This window comes from Lepisosteus platostomus, chromosome 3 (assembly GCF_059453375.1).
Source record: "Lepisosteus platostomus isolate fLepPlt1 chromosome 3, fLepPlt1.hap1, whole genome shotgun sequence".
NCBI classification, from domain to species: domain Eukaryota; kingdom Metazoa; phylum Chordata; class Actinopteri; order Semionotiformes; family Lepisosteidae; genus Lepisosteus; species Lepisosteus platostomus.
Window position 1 is genome coordinate 21,181,577 of NC_142613.1, and position 22,465 is coordinate 21,204,041.

Consider the following 22,465-nt stretch of genomic DNA (forward strand, 5'->3'; position numbering starts at 1 on the left):
CAAGAAGTGGAATGCATCCAGAAGCTGCCTAAATCAGGCAGTCCTTTCAAACTGAGTAGCCAGGTAAGGAGGAAACTGGATAGGTATGCCACTGTGGGGACAGTGGAGATGCTGAGTTTAGTTGCTGAGATGGGTCAACAAGGGTCACTCCAAAAAGGGGGCTTCTTTATAACTGTAAAAACATCTCAGATCCTGCATGGGGTTTATAACCCAAGTTTTACTGCAAATGCCTTAAAAGGTTTTGTGGTCAGACAAGACAAAGTCTTTTGTCACAAAGCAAAGCATTACATCTGATGCCAATCCTAAGTAGTGCATCACTCAGTCAACACTGCTACTGTCAAGCATGGTGGTGGCAACATTATGTTATAGTTCTGCTTCTCATCAGCAGGAACTGGGAAGATTTTAAGGCAAAGACAGAGCACTGTACTGACAAATCCTGCTGGAAAAACTTTTACAAACCCAGGACTGAGACAAAAAAATTCACCTTTCAGCAGGACAACGATCAAAAACTACACTTAGAATGGCTTAAGAATAAGAAAGTGAGTGTCCCAGTCAGTTCCATTTTGAATCCTATTGATATTCATAAAAATCTTGTAAACTACTGTTCATAAGGAATCCCCAAGCAACTTATTGTAAGAGAGCTTGAGCACATCTGCCAAGAATGGGTAAAAACTGAATCAAGCCAGTGTGCAAGCCTATTTTGCCAATAGAAGTCATCAATTTGAGCATTCAGATTTTGAAAATATTAAGTCTAAAAAGATGTGTGCATATCTCTTCTCTTATTTCACAAAATGGGACACCATAGGAAGAGTCTGAATATGTTTGCAAGGGACTACAATCTAAAATATACCTTAAGAATGAATCTGAAGTAATGTGCAGATGACGTACTGTAAATCTGTGTTGCACAGGCTTAAGAGCACTTTGTCAAACCAGAGCCCGGTGCAAGAGCTCATTTCCTCAAGACTTTCGTCATGGCTGCCTTTGAGAATCATTATTATATTATGCAAACTACCACTCTAACCAACAGTGAAAAGGAGGAGCAAAAGAGTATGATTTAGGAAAATGCCGATGTGGAAAACACTTGGCAAGAGGACTCTTAACAATTCAACAGCATATTAAGACACAAAGAACCGGAAGCCATGTCTTTAGGAATTAATGAGCATCTCATGTGGCTCCAGCGATCTCCTCCAATATATGTTCCATAGGTGAGGAAAGAGTTACAGAAGAAAAACACAACACAAAAGGTTAATGAAACTTCAGGGGAGCATCAGTAGTCTCCAAAACAGAATTAACTTTTATTTCCTCATTAGAATGGTATCTTCCTAGAGGGTGTAGTTGATAGTACTTTCCTATGTTGATCCTTCTGCTTTTACAATACCTTCTAAAAACCGAGGAAACCCATTTGCTGATTTCTTTGCCATTTTTTTAAAGGTGTTATGATTAACGTATTGGGTTGACACTTATGCACAGCACCTTACTGTACATTTGAGGAGACACGTGGAGCAGAGGAGAACAGTGCTGATTTGCAGCACTGTGGCCCTGCGTTCAATTCCAGACTTGGGGTGTTATCTGTGTGGACTCTGTATGTTCTCCCTGTGATTATGTGGGTGTCCTCTGGGTGCTCCAGTTTTCTCCCACTTTCCAAATACTTAGTTGTAGGTTAACTTCTGTAAAAGTGTTGAAGTAGGTAGCTGTGACAGCATGTGTAAGTATGTTTAGGCTGCAGAGGAACAAGTAAAGGTTTATTCCATGCTGAAAAGAAAAGAAACACAATATTTTGGCTGCGGAGCCTTGACACTTGTAGAAGGCTCCACAGCCTAAATATTGTGTACTTCTCTTTTCAGCATGGAATAAACCTTTACTTGTTCTTCTGTGAAATTGACCCTGGTGTCAGTTTATGTGTCTTTGTGTCTGTGTGTGCCATGTGTTAGAGTGATATCCTGTCCAGGGTGTATCTTGCTCGTCTTGCTTCCTGGGATATGCTCCGGCTCCCCCATGACCCCAAATTGGAAGAAGTTGTTAGAAATGGAAGGAATTACATTTGTACCCATTTATATAGCTTGGCTTTTTGTTGGAACACTCAGGCCAAAAAACCTTACTTAAGGGACCCAGAATTTTACAGCAAAAGTCCAGAGCCCTAATCACTGCTGCTGGGTTAATTTTCAATAGCTTTTTTGTAAAGTATTACAATAGTTTTGACAACTTATTTAGAACTGAAAACTTCTGAAAATTCTACTCCACAGCAATGCTATACTTCATTACTGAAATGTTGTTAATCGTTAACACAATATGACCATGAATAAGCTGGATGTCCTTTGACCCTAAAATTATCAGATACAACATAGCATTGACACAAGAATTGAATAGAATTTCTGCAACAGTTTGTGTTTCTCAGGGCACCACTAAGAAAACAAAAGTTACATATTCAAAGCTCAAGAGACCAAAGTTTACTGTAACAGCTGAAATACTTAGAAAAATGAATAGAAATGCATCTTCTGTTTAGGGACACATTTTCAGTTTCTTAAAATAAGGAAACTAACATTATATGAGAATAGAGCTTCAGGAATTATTTCCTGAAGCAGAAATTGTGAGACTCTGTGATTACTGATCCAAATTCACTTCATCGGATACATGTCCATAAAAATGTCTAATGGTAAAGAGGCAATACCTTATATCAAACTGAAATACCTTTTATATGACTGAAAAAGCAGAATAGGAATAATCCACACACAAAAGGTACATCATTTTTTCATTGCTTTTTGCTTGCAGTAATACTGTGATTCAAGAAAAAAAAACAGAAGATAAGAAGCTAATAAGATGTTAATGGTCTGGCTCATTGCTGGCTATTAGTAATCAGACATCTCCAGTCCATCACAGCTCCGCTGCGGTAAACATACACAAGGACATAAAAACAGTACCAAGAAATTTTAAATAATCTTTTGTAACTCTTCATTGTGCCTCTTGCTGGTACAATCATTTATATTGGAGAAACTAAACATACAGCCACAATTCATTTGTACGTATTGTGATTTAATAAACTTATATTTTATTTCATACATTAAATACACCCCCAAAATAATTTTACAGTAAAATACTATAAAAAATGCTAAATAATTTTAAAGCATATGCCCGTGCAAGTTTTATTGTGCTGTGTCATTAAATACATTCAAAATAAAGCAGATATGTTGTGCTTTATAGGGCTCACTCTACGCAGATTTTCTATTCGTTTTGACTGAAGTGAAAAGATGATTATTAACCAAAATACATGGTGTACTCCCAACTCTTCTACCAGATCAACACAAACCTCTTTTTTTGGCTTGAATGTATTGCCAAGGGGACAAAGTCTGATTAGCTACTTCAGCTCTTTTTTATGTAACTAACCCTTCAGCTTCTTAATTTGTTTTAATTAGCTAAAAAAACAACAACATGTAGGTAGGTGACGAAGGGCAGATCCTCTATGGTCATTTTATCTAGGACTTGATAACAGATTGGCATTGTCGGCATTCTGCAAAAAAAGTACCTGAAACAACACTTTTCACCCTAACACTTCGCTGATCTGGGCTGTGAACAACTGGATAAGGGCCCAGGGCAGGTATAATAATTAACAGAGACCGTGCCTAAGAGACTAAATTGTGAGATTTAGTCTCAAGTTGTTGCAGAGATCCGAAATGTGTGTGTTAAGCCAAGATGAGATCATTGCTACTCTTGCGCTTAATGAATGTTAGAAGATAACAGGTGGAAAACAAAAGCTGACAGGTAGCTTTCATGAACTCCAGTTTATGAACTATTAAAAACAGCAAAAGATGAAAAATCCAGGAAGAAACTCGCCCCCCCCCCCAACCCTCCTGTCTGAAAGTCTTCCTCTTTTTATAGGTTCCTTAGTAGTGAGATTGTGACTTGAAAGAGATGTTCTCTTAAAGAGTTTTTATTATAAATTGGTACAAGAGGGGGCAGTGCAGAGAAGGCTTGTCAAGTGCTCCAGCTCTGTTAGAGACTCAGTGAAATGAGAAGCCAGCAGCAGGGAGTCCTCCACACCACTGACTGATGAACTTCAGAACATCCTGGCACTCGGGACTGTGAGTTGTCTATAAAGCAGTCAGGAAAAAAACCGCAAATGAACAGTGACGCATGATACGTTAACAACTTCACAAAAACATCAGATGCATAACACAGTGACAAGTGGCCTGGAAAATTTGCTGCTGTTTAGGCAAACAAAACTCTTATCGCCTCATCACAATGTTTTTTTGCAACAGCAGGATGCTTACAGGAGTGGGAAAAAAAAACAAGTGTTATAACAAGTGTTTTGGGATAGCTTTCAAGCTCTTATGTTTGATTATTCTTTAAATTAAGAAACTAAGGCAAAGTTTGCACAAGTGCTCCAGACCTGATGAACTGATATATTCCCTAATCACAAGCTATCAAGGCCCCATCTACTTTTTGAAATTCATTACTAATATCATGCAACAACCTGTAAGGGTGAACAACAGGGAAACTGATGATTTCTTCCTGGCAACGTCATTTTTATGCCTCTGTACACATAACTTCCAAACAAAAGATGTTTTCATTCTTTCAGTACCAGTTCCTAAAAAATGTTATTAACATTTCAAACAACAATTTCACCAGCAATACAGCCTTTTTAATACCACTACAAGAATCTTTTATAATGTGTTAAACACACAAGTAAAATTCAAGGACTGAGAAATTACATCTTACCTTTGTAGCCATCAGGAATTTATTCCAGTAATCTTTGTTTGCTGCCTTTCCAGGTCTTTTGAACTCAATTTTATTTCTGAGTACTGGGTAGCCTGAAGTGAATAAAATAAAAAGATTTTTAAAATAATAAAGGTCTTGTAACTCTCATAAAATAGAGTGAATTTCAGAAGCTTTCCTCTTAAACATCACAACATATACCCTTCTTAAACTTAACATTTCTATTAAGCTATTCATTGGGAACAAGTGAGAGCAGTATCATGTAAATCCTGGATGGAACATCAGTTCAATGAATTTTGTTTTATGAAAACATCTTTTAATATGATAGTAAATTTAATCTCCAGTTGATTTGTGGCTCCACTGTATATAGCCCTTGATCAAGGTGTGTGTTCAGCCCTACAATCACAGGTTACACTGCAGATCCTTAAATATGAGTCGATCACCAGGACTAAGAAGAACAGAGGAGCAGCAGGCATTGCAACACAGTGAAACCATTATTCGATCGCTGTGCAGCTGAAGAAGAATACCCAAAGTAAAAAAAGTGAAGCAGAAGCAAAGTAACATGTTCAGCTATCTTGCAGATGTCCTCCTAAAGATTTAATAAAGATTTTCATTTGCCGTTCTCACCAGTAATTAGACAGGGGAGAGAGCGAATGCCAGTGTTCACAGCTATCAGAGAGGCCTCATATGTGTCTCTCTCATCTTTTGGTAGAACCTGTTCCACTCGCTGGTCCATGGAAACAGTCAGCACCCAGTCTCGGATCTCCTCTCGCTTGTCCTCCTGTTACCACGAGATGCCATTTGTACAACCAGAGAAAACACATTATTCCTATCGCCTACTATGTAGGATATGAATGGACATTAAATAAACTGACCATTGACTCTGTCTTTCATCTTTTATAAGATTTCACAATATTGTCAGTAGTCTACATCTAAATGGCTTTTAACTCGCTTGGCTGTATTACCACTAAAGTATATCATAATATATACTCTTGTTCATGGAGTCACAGGAACCTAAGATTTTCAATCCATTACAGACTTTAATAAATTCTTTGAATTATTTATATATAGTAATTGGCCTAAATTACCCATATTTCCAAATCTCATGTCACTGAGGATCTTATCTATAAAACCTACAGTGCTGTGACTTTCCCGTAATTAGAACAAGAAACACTGCCATGCTACAAAACATGCATACACATGTATATATCAGCATAAATCGGTGAGATTTAAATAGTAGGAGTAAAATGCTACTTATATGCTACTTATAAAAAAGAAAGAATTCAAAATGGCTTTAAATTAATCTTACGGTAACATGCTGTTTTTCAGGCAGGGGGACCTCAAAAGGAATATCAGTGTCCTGAAAATCTGTGTGATCAAGAGCATCCAGATTGCCTTCATCAATTCCCTGTGAAATTACAAACATTACAAATGAATCAGGGCTTAACACAGATACACATTTACATACCTCTGCATAAATGCCTGTTTCATTCATTGCAATTACTCTAAGACTGTTATATGAGTCTGCAATAGAAGTTTTTCACAAATTTTCAAATTTATTGGAATATACAGTTACTGTATATTCAGAGTAGCAAGGAAATGCTAGCTGTTTATAATATATTCAAATTTTTTTTTTTTCAATTATGGGGTTTCAAGAAATTTCACATTGTTTTAATCAGCTTAGAGTAAGACAAAGTATCTGTTTACATGATTACAAAACAGACTTTTTCATGTTTTTTCTTTCAATAAATTAAAGTCTTGGTCACAAAACAGACTAACGTCAGGTATCTGAATAATATGTTTGGCTTCTAACCCAATAAGAATAAATCTGCTGTAAACAACACATGGCAAATGCATAGGTATTTCATAGTTATAGTTATATCACTTTTTAGTAGACGGGAATATCAGTGTACAAACTGTATTAGAAATTGCGAAAAGCAGTATGTATTTAAGACAGCGCACAGCTGATATGGTTCCTCATGCTATTTTTTCACCTTTGAAAAGTCATATCAACAGCAATTTGTGTTACAGTATGTAATCAGTAAGGCAAGTGGCAATTCACAGCATGCAGTAACAGTATCAGAGTATCACTTAGAATATATGCATCAGGAACAAAATGTTTGAAAAACGAACAACACAAATCAGCCCTTAACAGAAAAAGTACTCATTACTACACCTGAAATTTTATCTTAAAACAATGTTGGCTGCTATGGAAGCCTATTCATGAATTTACTTGAGGAGTTAGAGCCAACACACTACTTTTGATTATTTCCAGTTGTTCTCTGTATATTGTGGAAACATCATATCTAACAGGAGTACCACTGTTTTGATATTGCATTTCACAAACTCTCTGCCATACATCAGCCAAGGCAAAGGAGACCAAATTGAAACATTATTTTTGCTGAGAATACGTGGCCACACTTATCAAAATACTGAGGATTCTTTTTAAAAAGTCAAAGGAACTAAGTGACCAGGTATCATATGTTGCAATGTCTTACTTTTTTCAGTACAGTTCCACGTTCTGTTGGTCTATGAGAATTCACTGGTACTTTTCAAGATGAAACAAATTACAATCTCCTGCATGTTTTTGCAGCCCTGAATCGACAGCAACTTGTAGCTGACAGCACACAAAGTGTTTCCAGCTTTGAAACACACATGAAACTTTTTACTTACATCACTTAGATCCAGAAAGCGATTCAGAAAAATGAAAGCCATATTCTCCCAGTTGACTTCCTGTAAAAAAACAAGCAAAATAAGCTGTACCTTTAGTTGAGAAGTCGAGATACTTGACCTTCTTTACAAGAATAAACACCATTATTTCAGTAATTATTTTGTTCTAGAAGCTGTACAACTAAAATTCTAAATAATTCAGGTGAACACTGAGAAAGTGCAGAGCTGTGGTTTGTGTAAACCAAATATAAATAATGCAAACAGTAAAACTCAATTTTCAGCTTTTTTAGAGTCATCCCTTTTTTTAACATGGAACTCTGTAATAACTCAATTTGTGTTAAGCTTACATTTAACACTAAGGCAGAACAGTCAGTTAAAGAATGAAAAGATTTGCAAAACCATTATCAACAGCTGGTGAAAAAAACAGCAAGGCACATGGGGAAACTACTGTAGCTCTTATTGCAAAGATTGGGAAACTCATTCAATTATACCTATGCTGAATCCAACTACATATAATGAGAAAATCCACAGCTTTCTGCATTCCAATACTTTCACCTAGTTTGATGTACTGTATGAAAAACAATCTTCATAGTTTTTAACGTATAAGAGCATAAGATATATAAGAGAACTGATACTTAGGGTGCTCTTCTGTGCCAAAAATAAAGAAGTTATACTTTAAGACGGACACTTAAAATCTGACATTTTATTTAGGAGAAGTGTTGCTACCTCGTAGCCTAATTCTGTCAGCTCTCAGAAGCAAAGCAAGACTGGGTCTGGTCAGTACTGGGGAGGGAGATCTCCAAAAAAAAACAGGTTGCAACTGTATAGTAAATAATGTTAAATGCTGGTACCCTTCCCTCGGGACAAGAATTTTCAAATCAATGCCCCATTATGGTGACAAGGGATAGTATAGAGTTGCCGACCTTAGGATAAGACGTTAAACTGTAACACTGGCTACTTATTCATTGAAGACCCAATGGCACTGTTCATAACAGGAGAGGTGTGAACCCTAGATGCCTATATAAATTCTACTCTGGCCTTCTCTGCCCTCCCTGATGTTCTCCCTTAATTGAATTGGAATAGCGATTTCTCACTTCTCAACCTCATTAGCTGTGCAGTTGGGTTGCTGGCTTATCAACAACGCATTGCCAAAGGTTTGCCCAGAGGAAACATCCATATTTTGTGTAATGAGTTTTCCTTAAGAACTTATTCAGTTTATAAATTATTGTGCCACGTCTAATGATAGTGTACAAATGGAAATTATATTAATTTATAGAGACAGGGCTGACAGAAACAGCTAACAGGCAGAGCTGCAGTATTATTACTAAAGTAAACTCCACTGCCTAGTTCCCTCACTGGAAAAGATTTGAGATATAAAATAACAGACCAAGAGTTTATTTTTCTTACACATAAACCAGTGAAGCTATAATGCTATTTTATACTGATATAATGCTTCCTGATGTTTGCACTGCAGTTTCCTTACCTTAGCAGCAAGTCCTGCCTCATAAAAGGCCTTATCTGCTGGAATAAGCTCGGTGTGCCGCAGTAAAGAAATGGAAAGCTTTGCAGCCACTGTGTTCTGAAAACGGGGAAAAATGTTAGCATAAATGAACATGATAATCAATCAGAAATACATTTTCACACCAAAAGGGTCATACTTCTTATAATGGTATGCCACATTCAGAAATGTCACTGCTCAAAACCTCACTCCCTTTTTTACATAAAAAATAAAACAAAATACAATACCTTGTTTCCCTAAATACCACTTAAAGACTTATGCAAGTGTGAAGTTTGTCTGTTCATAAGATTTGTTTTCCCTCAGGGAGCAGCATGGATAATTTGCAATCAAGCAGTATTGTGGGAAACTTGTACAACTTGATTTTTTTTTAGGTTTAATTTTAGTTTTTAATTTATGAATTTGCTTTCACCACATTGAAGCCAGCCACATCCAAAAATAAGTATTAGTGTAGGGACAAGTTAACATTCTAGTAGTGTTTCCTTCCACAGTTAACAATCTGACAACTTAAGTCTTTCCAGTAATAAGTGACTCATTACATTATAGGAAAATGCCAAAAAAATTATTGTATCATATTTTATTAAGGGGTCTAGGGGTATGCCAGAAGTGTCATCCTTGCATTAACAAAAAGAAGAAGAAAACTATTCCTCGAAGAAAATATACTGAAAATGTAAAGAAAGCTAATTTAGAGTGGCGCAAGGGAAACAACAGTATCTTTAAATATCCGTACCAGCTGGTCTACTCCTTTTGCTGCTGAGCGGGTGGCATAGTAGTGTGCAATCAGTAGCATCTGCTCAAACTCTTCATGGGCAGGGGAGTTGGCTTCAGCAGATTTCACCATATTTTCACACTAGGTAGAAACACACACTTCTCTCAGTATTGCACTTTTATGTGTCAGCATCAGCGTGAGGAAAAATACACAAGTAATGCGGGCAGCTGTGACACCAAGCAAAACTGCAGGCATTCCAACACGTGGCATGTCGAGGAGATGTCAAGAAGGTGCGGTACTCAAGAGCTGGAGGAGTTTCGTCTTCACTTCTTCCTAATGTTTACCACTAAGAGTTTGGCTGCTCCCATCCGCCATACTCCATCTGTCCCCGGCTGTACTCACCAGAATGAACATCATGTCTCTCAGATCTGCCCACATGCGATATGCTTCTGCACTGTCTGTTCCCACCATGTTCAACAAGTCCAAGAACATCCGTTTGTAGATGTTAAAATTCTGACAAAAAAAATCATGGAGCACTTCAGACCATATCTTTCTTTGTCTAGATAATTTCTTACTTTTCTCCTATTCTAGAGCCATGTTTTTCCACCCCCTACCAAGAAGCCTCCCCTTGGAGCAGTACTGACCGATCCCCTGCCATATTCTTAAGTAACTTTACAGATTATTGTAATCTTGCTTTGCGCTACAGACAGCTGCTCCCTGGTCTAAGAAACACTGTTGTAGTGTAGTGATCGAGGTTCTCTTCTTACTCATTCTGTAAAGATAAATATTTGCCAAGCTTAGTAATATGGCTCATAAAGTGATTTGTCAAAGCTGAGGAAAGAGGAAAATCCATTTTTATGTTATATAACAAAACTGAAAAGTACTTTACAGAGTTATGTTACATAAGAAAGATAATAAAATATGGAGTTAAATATCATGTTTACACCATACGTAGAAAGTACAGAGCAGCCCGGAGAATAATACAAAGGTTTTCACAATTATATTTCAGAGATACAATGCTAGTGTCTAGCATCTACACAGCCCCCAGAAAAAAAACTGGGACATGGGAACAAATATCAAACTAAAGGGATTTAATTGGTGCCAGAAGAAGGGTGGGTAGAAACTTTAGTAAAGATCGACCAAAACATGTTTTTTTCATTTCAAAATATGTACAGGCCAGATGAATATCATGAAAAATAAGACATAACAGTCCAAGGTTAATTATTTTGCAAAGTGGGTATTACATAAAATCAAATTACATATCAAAGACAGACAAAACTGGGACATTCTTCTTAACTGTCTTAAGATAATAACAGCAATACACAAACATTGGAGACATTGTTGTTTTATTTCTTTGTAGTACAGTAATAATATGCTTTTAACTAGTCAAGTTCATTTTCTACAAGTAAACAAGTTACATAATTGCTTCAAATGTAAAAAATGAAAAGGCAAATTTACCATGCTGTGGAAAGAAAAATAATACTACATTCTTTAAATCTTGAAGTCTATTGTGTTAATCTGCCTTCTTTAAAGTTTAATGATTTCTTCCCGGAATCTTACCAAAACCACAAAATATCACTGTGCAGCAGCCATTACTAAAACAATCACAAATTCTAAATGCAGTACCTGGTAACACAAACATAGTACTGTAAATAATTGTACCTCATAATTTGGGATGAGACAAGAGTAGGCCTCAAGTTAAAGTTATTTCTATTTCTATTTTTAGTTAAAGTGTTATAGAGAACATGGATTGGTTTTAACAACTTGTAGAAAGAACTTCACGAATTAAGACTATCATAATCGACAAAAAACTGCTAGAAGACACTGTAAACACGGACTTTAAACAATACTAGCTTCTGCATGGCAACACTTGGTGCTATATGGATGACATGTAGTTGGTCCCTGTTATAAGTCACTTCCATATATGTTTCCCTGCACTAACGTTGTCAAGATATTGGGACTGCAACATGCAAACTCCTTGCACTTTTGTCATTTTGGGAAAGTAATGTAAAAATTCCCTGCACTAAAGATGCTTCAAAAATGTCTTGTGTTTTGCATAACTGGTGACACAGAGTTATCATATTTTATCTTAACGATGAGTTACGAGTGTTCCTCTAGTGATAGTGTAAGTGTTGAATGCAAGAAGAATCTCAAAAGCAGTATCACGGATACTAAATTAGAAGTGATAAGGTGAAGCCAAAGCGTCATTGTCATTGATACTGGATGCTACATGGGACACGTCATACTTTTCCCTCAACATCATCAACAATCAAGCAAAACCTATCCACATCTCAAGGGAAGATCATGCAAAATGTCTGGATAAGAGAATGTCACTTAAAATATCACTTAATGCTTAAAAATAGTAAGTCAGTTTAACACTGCTACGATAGTGTAAAAATGGCTTTAAAATGTTAGTGCACATTTACAGAAATGTACTGTAGTATATTTGGGTAGCTGAAAATGAAACAGTTTAAGTCATGGCCTCTAAACCTTCTCTGTTCCACTGATTCTAATGGGAAAAGCCGCCTTGCTTCAAGCCGAATGGCCAAAATTGACACTCTTATGGTTCCTAACCTGCCATATTTACATTGTTCTTGAAAACTTCCCTTAAACACACTGTTTCGCTATAAACAGAAATGTTTTGGTCCCTAACCCTGAATTATTTTTTGTTTCAGACAGTTGAGGATTTAACAAAGGTATCCTTAAAAAGCTATAAGACATATTATCATATCATGATTCCTCATGCAAAGGAAGTGTCTACTGTACATACCTGAGGGTTGGCTGGAGCCCCGTGCTGAACGTACAAGCTCAGAACTTTCTCTGAGTGCCCCTCTTTGATTAGGTGTGTGGCATACAGGGCAACATACTTGTGAAGGACCTTGAAGTTCTGAAGAAATAATAATGAAACATGGCATATGTTCCTGTTTTAGACCACCGTATAGTATTATATTGATATAATATTGAATATCAAGTGAGAATCCATCGGATGTATCCCACATTTCATGTGTTCTTCTTTGACTTCACTGTGTGTACTTTTAAACTGTTGTAAAACATTTTCTTTGTGGCCTTAACTATATATACAGTATATAATGTATTACATTATATATAGTATATTTCAAAATTAAGATATTTTTAGAGCAGATTTGTTTGTACCCACAGCAAAGTATCAGAAATGAATTCAAAAGGATCTATCTGCTTTTTAAAAAAGGTTGAACATGGATGGAAGAAAATCAAGATTTTTCAAGAATTGTGGCTGGTGCAGATTCTTGTATTTCTCAAGCCTTCTGACCGAACAGACTGTTGTGAGCACATTTTATAAAAGAGAAATTCATCAAATGGACATGTAACTCATGCAACACCACTACAGCATATATTCCAGTGTAGGTGAAAAATTCAAAGGCGCTATAAGACATGGTTTTCTTAATAAAATGTACAGGGTCCAAGTATCCATTCAATAAATATAAAACTACATATAAAAGTCAATTAATTTAAGAATACAGTTATGATATCTACTGTCTAAGTTTTTGAGTTGGTTTGGTTACATACAGTATGCAGGTACTAAGCTGTTAAAATGTGAAGAATTTGCTAAGTGAACAAAAAAGCTATATTATTAAAGCTATCTTGTATATATATAATTAAGTTATATTAGTAAAGCTATCTAAATTAAATTTTGCTGACTACCATGTTGATTTTCATTTTAGTGCTTAAAATACATACTTCCTAACAGCTTGGAAATAAATGGCAAGCTTTCATTTTCATAGTGTTGCAAAGTCATTCATCAGTTAAGCAGAAGGAGGGGAGACAGATAAAGACAGCTGGTACCTGTTTAGATGCTGTTTGAATGCATTTTTCCCATTGGCCTCTTTCAGCATACATATCAAGAGCTGCCATGACATCTACTCCAACAAGCTGGAAAATCACAACAGATAAACAGAGTTTCACGAGTGTAAAACAAGTATTTTCTGAGATCAGAGCCTTGTAAAAACATCTCCACTACCTACAGTCAAGGAATGATCTTATTGAGTTTACGGATTTAGGTCTGGGACAGGCCTTGATAGGCCTGCACTTTTTGTTGACTTGTGACCACAGAACTCCACTGTCTAAGGTATACCCAAAACATTGTACATCTGTTTTAGCTAAGGCATATCCATTGCTATCCATTGAAGGTCAGTCCGTTGTTTCGAACACTGAGCAACACTTAATTTGTATACGTAAATGCTATGATTATCAGAAACAAATTAGATGAGATAGAAGTTACCACATTAGCAGGTAGCCTAATGATGTTAATGTAATCACAGAAATCTGGCTAACTGAAAATGATGGTGAGCAATGTTAGATTAGTGTGTAAACCCTATTCTGAACAGACAGAAAAGCCTGAGGAGATCTGTAGCACTATTTATTGAAAAGAGCAATTCAGGTTCAAGAACCTAAACTAGAGGAATCAAGAGCTTCTGAACATATTTCTGTCAAACTCATTAAACCATTCCAAAGGTATAGTGTTAGAAATCTGCTATATTGTAGACCACAAAATGCAGATGGTGATAAGAATTCTATACTGTGTAATGAAATTAAGAATTTATGTGCAAAAGAAGGAGAAGTAGTTTTAATGGGAGACTTCAACTTTCTTTAATAAACCGAGAAAAGACCCACAGGAATATCAGCAGCAGAAACTGAAATGGTAGATATGGTTAACAACTGTTTTCTGAAGTTCTTAGTTTTCTTGTTTGGTTAATGACTGTTTGTCAGGATACCTACAAGACGAAATGCATGTACAGATCTAATTTTTCAAACAATCAAGACAGAGTGAGGCAGAGAAAATTAATTGCAACAGATTAAACAGATTTTGCATGAAACAGAGAACAAATTTATCCCAAAAGGTGAATAAGTCAAAAGCTAAAAAAACAGTAACCTAAGGGAAAAGAGAGTGTCTCATAAAAGAATTTTAAAAAATAGGATCCAGTTAAATAAAGGAGTACAATGAGTTGCAAACATAAGGTGTAAATAAAATAGGAATTATGGTATGGTAATGCTGAATGTGTCCAGCTCTTCCTTCCATTTGCAACAGTCAGGATGGAAACGTTCCATTAGGAGGGCAGACAGAGGAACACTCTTAAATAATAATAAACTTTAAATAAATGAGGATCAAAAAAAGCACTGAAACGGTCTCGATATGTTTTATTTACAGGTTGGTAATAATTTATCTGCTGCAAATAACATTAAATCCTTGCAAAACTCTGGCAGTTCATTATACTATAATATGTTCTATGTGATAAGTGTTTTTAATGTTTTCTATAAATATATACAATGCTAGTCTTACGTAGTGGCACAGCTAGTAACAATGCTTATTCTCAGTTCGTTTCAGTTACAAATAAGATGATGTTTTAGAAGAGGTTATTTTATTTTGTCTGTAACACTAAAGTCAATTTGTTAGTTTTAATAACCAAAGGGCAACAAAAGCACTGAAACTAACCGCATCCTCTCAATATCCTTATTGTGATGGCAATTCCACGCTTGTATCACTGGAACTCATAATACATTTAGGGGCTTGTCCAGGTTTGGCTACATCTGCACTGATTTCACTGCATGTTTTTGGCATAGTGCTAGTTTCTATGGCAGGAATCTCTGGCAGCCACTGGAGGTCTTCAGAGTGGTCAGTTTCCATCTGACTCCTAGAACCACCTGGCACAGAACCCGTTTAGCCGTTTGTTTGTGCCCAGTGTAAAAAAATGACTCTGCACACAGTCCAAGGAATAAACTAAGGCACAGGTTTCTTTTTTCCCTCCCCTTGACATAAGGACAGCAAAGGACTATCACCACTGAGTTCTGTTAGAAAATCTAAGTGGCCTTAGAGTCTGCCTTTTACCTTGGAAGCTCATCCCTATTTTTACTACAGACAGTGAATTTTAAAAGAGAAACCTCATTTTTCACACATATGCACACAACGATATTAAAAATAGCCATTTTCCACACCACAAAATATATAGAGATTTTTTGTCTTTTCTATTTTTCTAAGAATAATAGCATAAACTTTGTGATTTATGGATAGACACAGTGTATTTAAATGGATGAGGAGACTCCCCTCCACCACAAGAGGGCAATGTGGAAGCAAGCTGGAAGACCTAGGGTTACCGCTTCCCAGAATATATCTTTGGCCCTGACCTCGAACATGTTATTGGCCTACAGTGCAAGTGACTGAATTTAGCTCTAGCCTTAAAAACCTAACCGAATACACGCAACCCTCAATTTATAGATGAACTTCGTTCTTGAAAACTGCTCATACAATGAAAATTCTTCAGCTGAAAATGAAATACATTAGAATTTACTTGTGATTAATTTAAAAGATCTAGAAAATTCCAATCTTACTTAATTTTACACTGACCAAGAGCTGAATTGTCAATGTAAGAACACCACTGCCTGTTTATGATAATTACCCCATTTATTCTAGTACACTAGTTTACAATAAATAGACAAGATAAATAGAGAAAAACATTCTAAGAATGCAGGTGCACTGAGGAACTGTGTTATCGGATGTCATGTTTTAATCATCAGCTACAAAGGAAATGTCGCAGTGCAGTTGTAATGAATATCTCTTTGTAAATGCGAAAAACAGATATTATTAATGCATGATTTGGTATAGTGAAAATTCACAAAATCGGGTATTTTTAAATCGAGGGATAGGTGTGCATATTTACAATTTGAATACTTATTTTATCCCTTTTCCCTGCCAAGGACAGCTGCTGTTGAAATCCTGCAGAATATTGATCCATGGGTCTTAATATTGTTTCAAAAAGAAAATTCAGACTGTACCAATGAGACACAGTGGCCTCATGCCTCTGTAAGTAACTTTTCATGCAATAGTGTGTTAGAATTGGTAAAAAAACACTGAAGAATAAAAAACACAGATCTTAGAATGTGAATCATGAAATAATTGAAAATAAATAAGAGACTTTGGACACCTATCCACCTACTATATGTGCAAATAAAGCATTTTACTAATCTAAAGAAGGAATTTGTTTTGATATTTGTTTAATATTTTTATTGTTTAGATATTTACTATATTCTACTGTGTTATAATTATACAGTGATATACAACATTATCTATAGTTTATACGTGTGTCCAGAAATAGGAATCAATAGTGAGGGACCCCACTTACAACGTATTATGTCCCAATAAAATAATACTGTTATTTGTTATGTTTTAGGTAATGTGACTTAAGATAGTATAACAAAAGTTGCACTGTTTTGGTTATTTTTTTATTAAAGTAATACTGTACATGTAAATAATATTTAGACTTAAATCCATGATTGTATATACTGTAATATAAAGAGATGGAGTAGAAATTTTAAGTTACTTTGAAACTCAATTTGAAACCCTTGCAAGCTGCAATGATAAACTGTATTTGTCACTCTTTTCCTCTGCATAAGATCTAATAAAAAAGTACCTACTGAGTCCACTTTCCCTTGATTTTTTAAATGTTCTTTGTACTTTTGATCCACGTAGTCCTCATACCTACAAAAAACAAATACAAAAGAAAAACAGTGAGAGAGGAACAGGGTCTTTTTACTAGAATAACACGGTGCCTGATATTTTGAAGACCATGACACTTCAGCAACTGGCTTTAACAGGGTGTACATTACTGCATATGAAATTGAGGGTTTTGAGACCCTTAATTTAGAGCACACTTCACTACCCTAGTAGCTCTTAAAATGCCTCAACCCATTGGAAACTTGCAAAAATTTATTGGGTCTCTAGAATTGTGGTTGCAGGGTAACTCAAAGTTCGGATTTAACCTTAAGACAATAATTATCACTTGCTTTTGAGATATCATAAAAAGTTTTATTTTAATTTTGGACTTTTGTCCATTTTTATTTGGAATTTTTGTAGCTGACTTCTTGGGCAAGCCCGTTCACATGGACTAGTTGGCTACTACCATCAGACAAGTAGAAAGGTACTTAAGCTAAGTGCAATTTGGAATTGCAAATTGGAATTGAGAGGACTTCCAGCATCACAGGTACATCTATGATTGTCCAAGCCACACAGTATAAGTAAGTGTCAAATCCACAATACTGTTTTAAAATGATTCTTTACATACATTGAGCAGAGTTATTTGCTAGTCTGCCAAATGCCAGTTAAAAAAAAATTGAGTGAGTTTCAAAAAGCTACACTGTTCCAACCAAAGTGTTCTGCTTCAAGCCACTTCAAGACATTTTGACTTAATTTCTAAAATATTTATTTCTGGTCTACCTCCAGAGTACCTTTGGCACCCTGCTTGGTCCACCTTGCTCACATTTGACACTGATAATCTGTCATCTACATCTATGTTAAAAATACGCACTATAAAGAATATTTTTCCAGAGGACAGAGCTTCAGTCACTCTTTTGTAATTAAAAATAATTTATTTAATTCACATAGTCTAACAATTATCCAGAGGTGTGAAGTTTACCACAGACACTAGGGTTCTTTCTTAGGGTGTGACTGAAGATTTTTCTCTCCCATGCTAAGTGAAGAGATAACTCTCACCCACTCAACTTGGAGGTGATAACAGGAGAAAGCTATTTGCTTATCAGTCATGAAAACTTCTCTCCAACCACTTGAACTAAACAAACACACATGCAGAATCTTCTTTCTGAAGGGGTGCAATAGTCTACTGTGTTTAATGCAGAGAAATGCAATACTTACAGAATGTGTTTAAAATAAATTTTATATCAGACCTGGCAAAATATAAATGTGATCATCGAAAATTCACTGCTCATAACTCAATTGGCCTACACAAAAGTGGGTTTTTTGGATGTATATAACAAAATTATGTTATGGCAACTTCAAAAGTAAATATTTTAATTAGATTGATTCTAAAATTAGTTTGATCTACAGTACGGCTGAGGATAAGATTTATTTGCTCAGTCCTCTTAGTTATTGTCTGCAAATTCACACAGGATTAAATTTATGATCATTACGATATTTTAAAATTCAGTGAACACAGTGATATTAATGTAAAACTTTTTTAGAGAAAAATGCAGAGTATTACAAGAAATTGATTATCAAAGTTAACATGATTTTAACTTACTAATAATATACAAGATATGTGTTTTAGCATTGCAGTAGTATCATTAATACATGTCATAATAATACATTCTAATTACTGTGCAGGTAAAGTCTCAAGCAAAAACATCTTACATAATGGTGCACCAATGACTATCTCTAATTGTCTATCTTTGTTAGCATGAAAATGAGGAGAAGAGCCTACCTCGGGTCAAGTTCCTTGGCTACTCTCTTGGCTTTGTTCCATTCTTCTCCTTCAATAAATGCATCTATAGCTTCCTTAATGAGGTCTATGTTAAGGTAAAGCTCGGCAGCCTGAAAAAAAAAGACTTTCGAATTTCAGTAGGAACTCTGGAGTTTGATGCATGGTAATGAACAGGTAAAAAATGTGATGCAAAATGTCATTTTGGAAAAACAAACGAATATATTGTAATATGGCCATTACGAGTAACTACACACAGTGAACGAAAGAGAAAAATAATTAATTTAATTGATTTACTATAAATGTATGTGATATGAAATCTATTCACTGTAGCAATCTAAGGCAAGCCAGTAATTAGAATTTAAAGCATACACACCGCACTGTACTTGCGTATCTGAACAAGTCGTGGCCCAACCATATGAATCACATCCATTGCCTTTTCCTGAGTGAGGAACTTAATCGCCAGCTCAGCAGCCTAGAATAACAAAATATTCCATATGCACAATATAAACAAAAGCCAACAAGAACTGAATTCTACTTGGCAAAAAAAAACTAAAAATCGATTAATGACTACAATGAACCCTCAGTTTAATGGAATTCGCTTTAACAGACTTCAGATTTAATGCACAAAATCTGCAAAATGGACAAAAGGGCAATTTTGTAAAATCAGAAATACTGGCCTTTCCCTCCAGAAAGGGGGAAATGTTAATAAAACAAGGTAAAAATAATTACTACATTGGTTTACAATTCAGGAATATCAATGGTGCCCTATGGGGGTAGGTCAATTGCTTATGATTGGTGGTGTTTGTATTTTATATGCTTTAATAAATATTATACAGTATATTAATGAACCATGAAATAAAGGTATATTTGTATATTTCTAATAAAAAAGGTGCATAAGAAATTTTACTGCAATTGTCAAAAATCAAGTCAGAATACCCAGAATAGTATATGCTGTTTTTTGTGATCTGAAAAGATGTAATTTGTTGGACATTCAACAATAATGGACACCCCATCTCCTCTATTAGCCCATTAAACCTTAATGTGTACTTATACTTACAATTTCACTTTTTTCTCTCAAAATAAAAAAGTTGTTTATCATCTGATTAAATAGATTTGGCTATTTTAAAATGGAAAGGACTAAAAGGTAAAGAGTGAATCATTCATTCATTTACAAAGAAAGTTTCACAGGTTTTACCTTCATCCAGCATTTTTCTAAGAGAGGTGTGTTGTTGGTGTCTTTGACTTTTAGATAGCACTCCACTGCCCTGGCGTACTCCCCTGACTGCTCCCACTCACGGGCTTGCTCCACCATTCCTTCAATGCCCCTGTGTAACACAAACAGCCACTAAGCAACACAAGACTGTACTCTACATTTCTACACGTTGATCAGAAATCAAACGCATTTATAGGCCTTTCCATTAAATAATAGAGATGTAATGCATCTACATACAGAACAAAACTAACCTCTAAAATCAGTCATTAAATTTACACATATAACGGATGCATATCCTCTAAATTTATAAATTGGAAAAAAATGTTAGTCTAGGAAAAAGAAAAAGACACGGTTATTGTTAATGAAGGCCCACTATAAAAAAAAATCATGATTACATGAGCATTTATAGAAGCACTCAATGGATATGATATGCCCACTCAACTTTAGTGCTTTTAATGCTGCACATGCTACCACAGCTTAACAACCATTAACAAACATTACAGAACACCTTGATGGAAAACTGATATATATGCTCTAGTAATCATGTAGCTTATTCATGTGTAAAAGTGTAAAGACAACAGTGTGATCTCTTATATAATACTATCAAAATAATATTAGATATTATAATTAAGATCATAAGAAATTAATATATTGTATAAACAGAAAATCTGGCAGCATGGGGACACTGTGGTTAGCTTGCAGCACTAGGGCCCTGGGTTCAATTCCAGACCTGATGTGCTATCTGCGTGGAGTTTGTATGTGTTTGTTGTGTTTCCTCCTGGTGCTCTGGTTTCCTCCCACAGTTCAAAAACATACTGGCAGCTTGATTGGCTTCTGGGAAAACTGACCCTAGGCATGAGTGTGTGTATCTGTATTTATGCCTGAACTGGACAGGTATCCCCCCTTCAGGGTGTACCCTGCCTTGCGCTCGTTGCTTGCCAGGATAGGCTCCAGCTCCATGACCATGAACTGGAAGAAGCGGTTCGAAAATTGATTATAATAATTATTGCTGGGGCGCAATTTTAAATGATATAAAAAATGCCTGTAATTTCCACGATGAAACATCCTCGCTGCTCTTCCTGAAAGGAGGAAATGCATATTTGACGTGACTATCCATTCAGCAGTTGAACAAATATTGGAGAAAGAAAAACAGTGCACCTAGTTATACAGATGCAGCCATTCAAAACGAGCAGGGTACTCTGTGGTACAACGCGGTGGGCGTGTCAATCAAAATGCATCATAACGCATCATTTTGCGCCATACCGTGCTTTACCGTATGCAAATTATATTATGTTAGTAGTATCCGGAATCACCTGGTAAAACCGCCAGGTGGAGCTAATAAAGCTTCATCTCTCATGTACAGCATTTGAGCCATCACCAGAAAACACCCGGTTTCGAATCCCGATCACTGCTGAGGGACAATCTTTATTCAATTACGAATTTAAGTTGTATACTCTTTAGACTTTTAAATTTCAACTGTGTATTAGAGCATGTTAATCATTATACATTGTTGGTATATTTTATGAAAGCAAGATTGCTTAGTTGGACAAAAGCACACAACCTACCACCTTTAATATTTTAATTATTCAGAAATATTTTATGCATCAAAGTCTTTACCGAAGATATTACTTAAAGTATTAATAATGAATGACCTTGGACAAGCTGTAAACTCAAAGTATTACCCTGGTCCACATTCTTTGTAAGCGTCTTTGTAGAAGAAAATACTTTATTTTTTCATTGACAAAAAGTAACACCACAGCATTTCGTTGATCCGATCACATATTCGTTTCCAATCATACAAAGTAAGTCTTGAGAATCTCCGATTCACCATGCCTTATATCATAAAATATATTAATTGAGGAACATAAACATATTATGTAAACTGTACTGTATATGGCTGGTCTTGGTAGTTTAAAGAAAAAATACACACCAGTATTCCATTTCTCCCTAAACATTTTAAGCATCAAAGTCTTACATGTGGTTATTTCAGAAACGTTTTTATGTGCCCCTTCTGACCATATTGCTGTACGTTTATATACTTTGTGAAAATTGATTGTTTTAACCTTTTCTGTGAATGTTGGTCATTTTGGCCAGCCAATCACGTATGGCGCGGTGGCTCATGCGTAGTTGCGTGCGGTACGGGTTTGTACCATGCATTTTGAATGGCTGCATCTGTATGTACAGATCCGTATGCAATTTTTGCTACTTGTTTTCTTTATTGAGCTTATCTATTTTTTTCTGTTGGGCTGTATATTTAGAATGGCTGCATCAGCCCTAGAGATCGTATGGGTGTACCCTATGATGCAAAAAAAAAAATCAGATGGAAACATTGGGGATCTTCACAAATAAAGGTATTTAATATAAAAAAACAGCTACAGTATATGTAAACACTTTTAGCCCTA

The 22,465-nt window shown here is 35.7% G+C and overlaps 1 protein-coding gene across 1 annotated transcript in view; it reads right to left on the bottom strand.

The window, feature by feature from the left end:
- Window positions 1-3,907: 3,907 nt before the first annotated feature.
- Window positions 3,908-22,465, bottom strand: part of ift172 (intraflagellar transport 172) — a 48,897-nt gene continuing 30,339 nt past the window's right edge. Inside the window, exons 35-48 of the mRNA XM_088624917.1 lie at window positions 20,046-20,175; window positions 19,224-19,322; window positions 18,851-18,960; window positions 17,052-17,115; window positions 13,428-13,514; window positions 12,376-12,492; window positions 10,008-10,118; window positions 9,627-9,746; window positions 8,864-8,959; window positions 7,384-7,443; window positions 6,020-6,118; window positions 5,338-5,491; window positions 4,714-4,805; window positions 3,908-4,085 (exon numbers count right to left, since the gene is read on the bottom strand). Of these exons, the coding sequence (XP_088481043.1) occupies window positions 3,996-4,085; window positions 4,714-4,805; window positions 5,338-5,491; window positions 6,020-6,118; window positions 7,384-7,443; window positions 8,864-8,959; window positions 9,627-9,746; window positions 10,008-10,118; window positions 12,376-12,492; window positions 13,428-13,514; window positions 17,052-17,115; window positions 18,851-18,960; window positions 19,224-19,322; window positions 20,046-20,175 (1,429 nt within the window). The 3' untranslated portion in view covers window positions 3,908-3,995. The remainder of the gene's footprint in view (window positions 4,086-4,713; window positions 4,806-5,337; window positions 5,492-6,019; window positions 6,119-7,383; window positions 7,444-8,863; window positions 8,960-9,626; window positions 9,747-10,007; window positions 10,119-12,375; window positions 12,493-13,427; window positions 13,515-17,051; window positions 17,116-18,850; window positions 18,961-19,223; window positions 19,323-20,045; window positions 20,176-22,465) is intronic.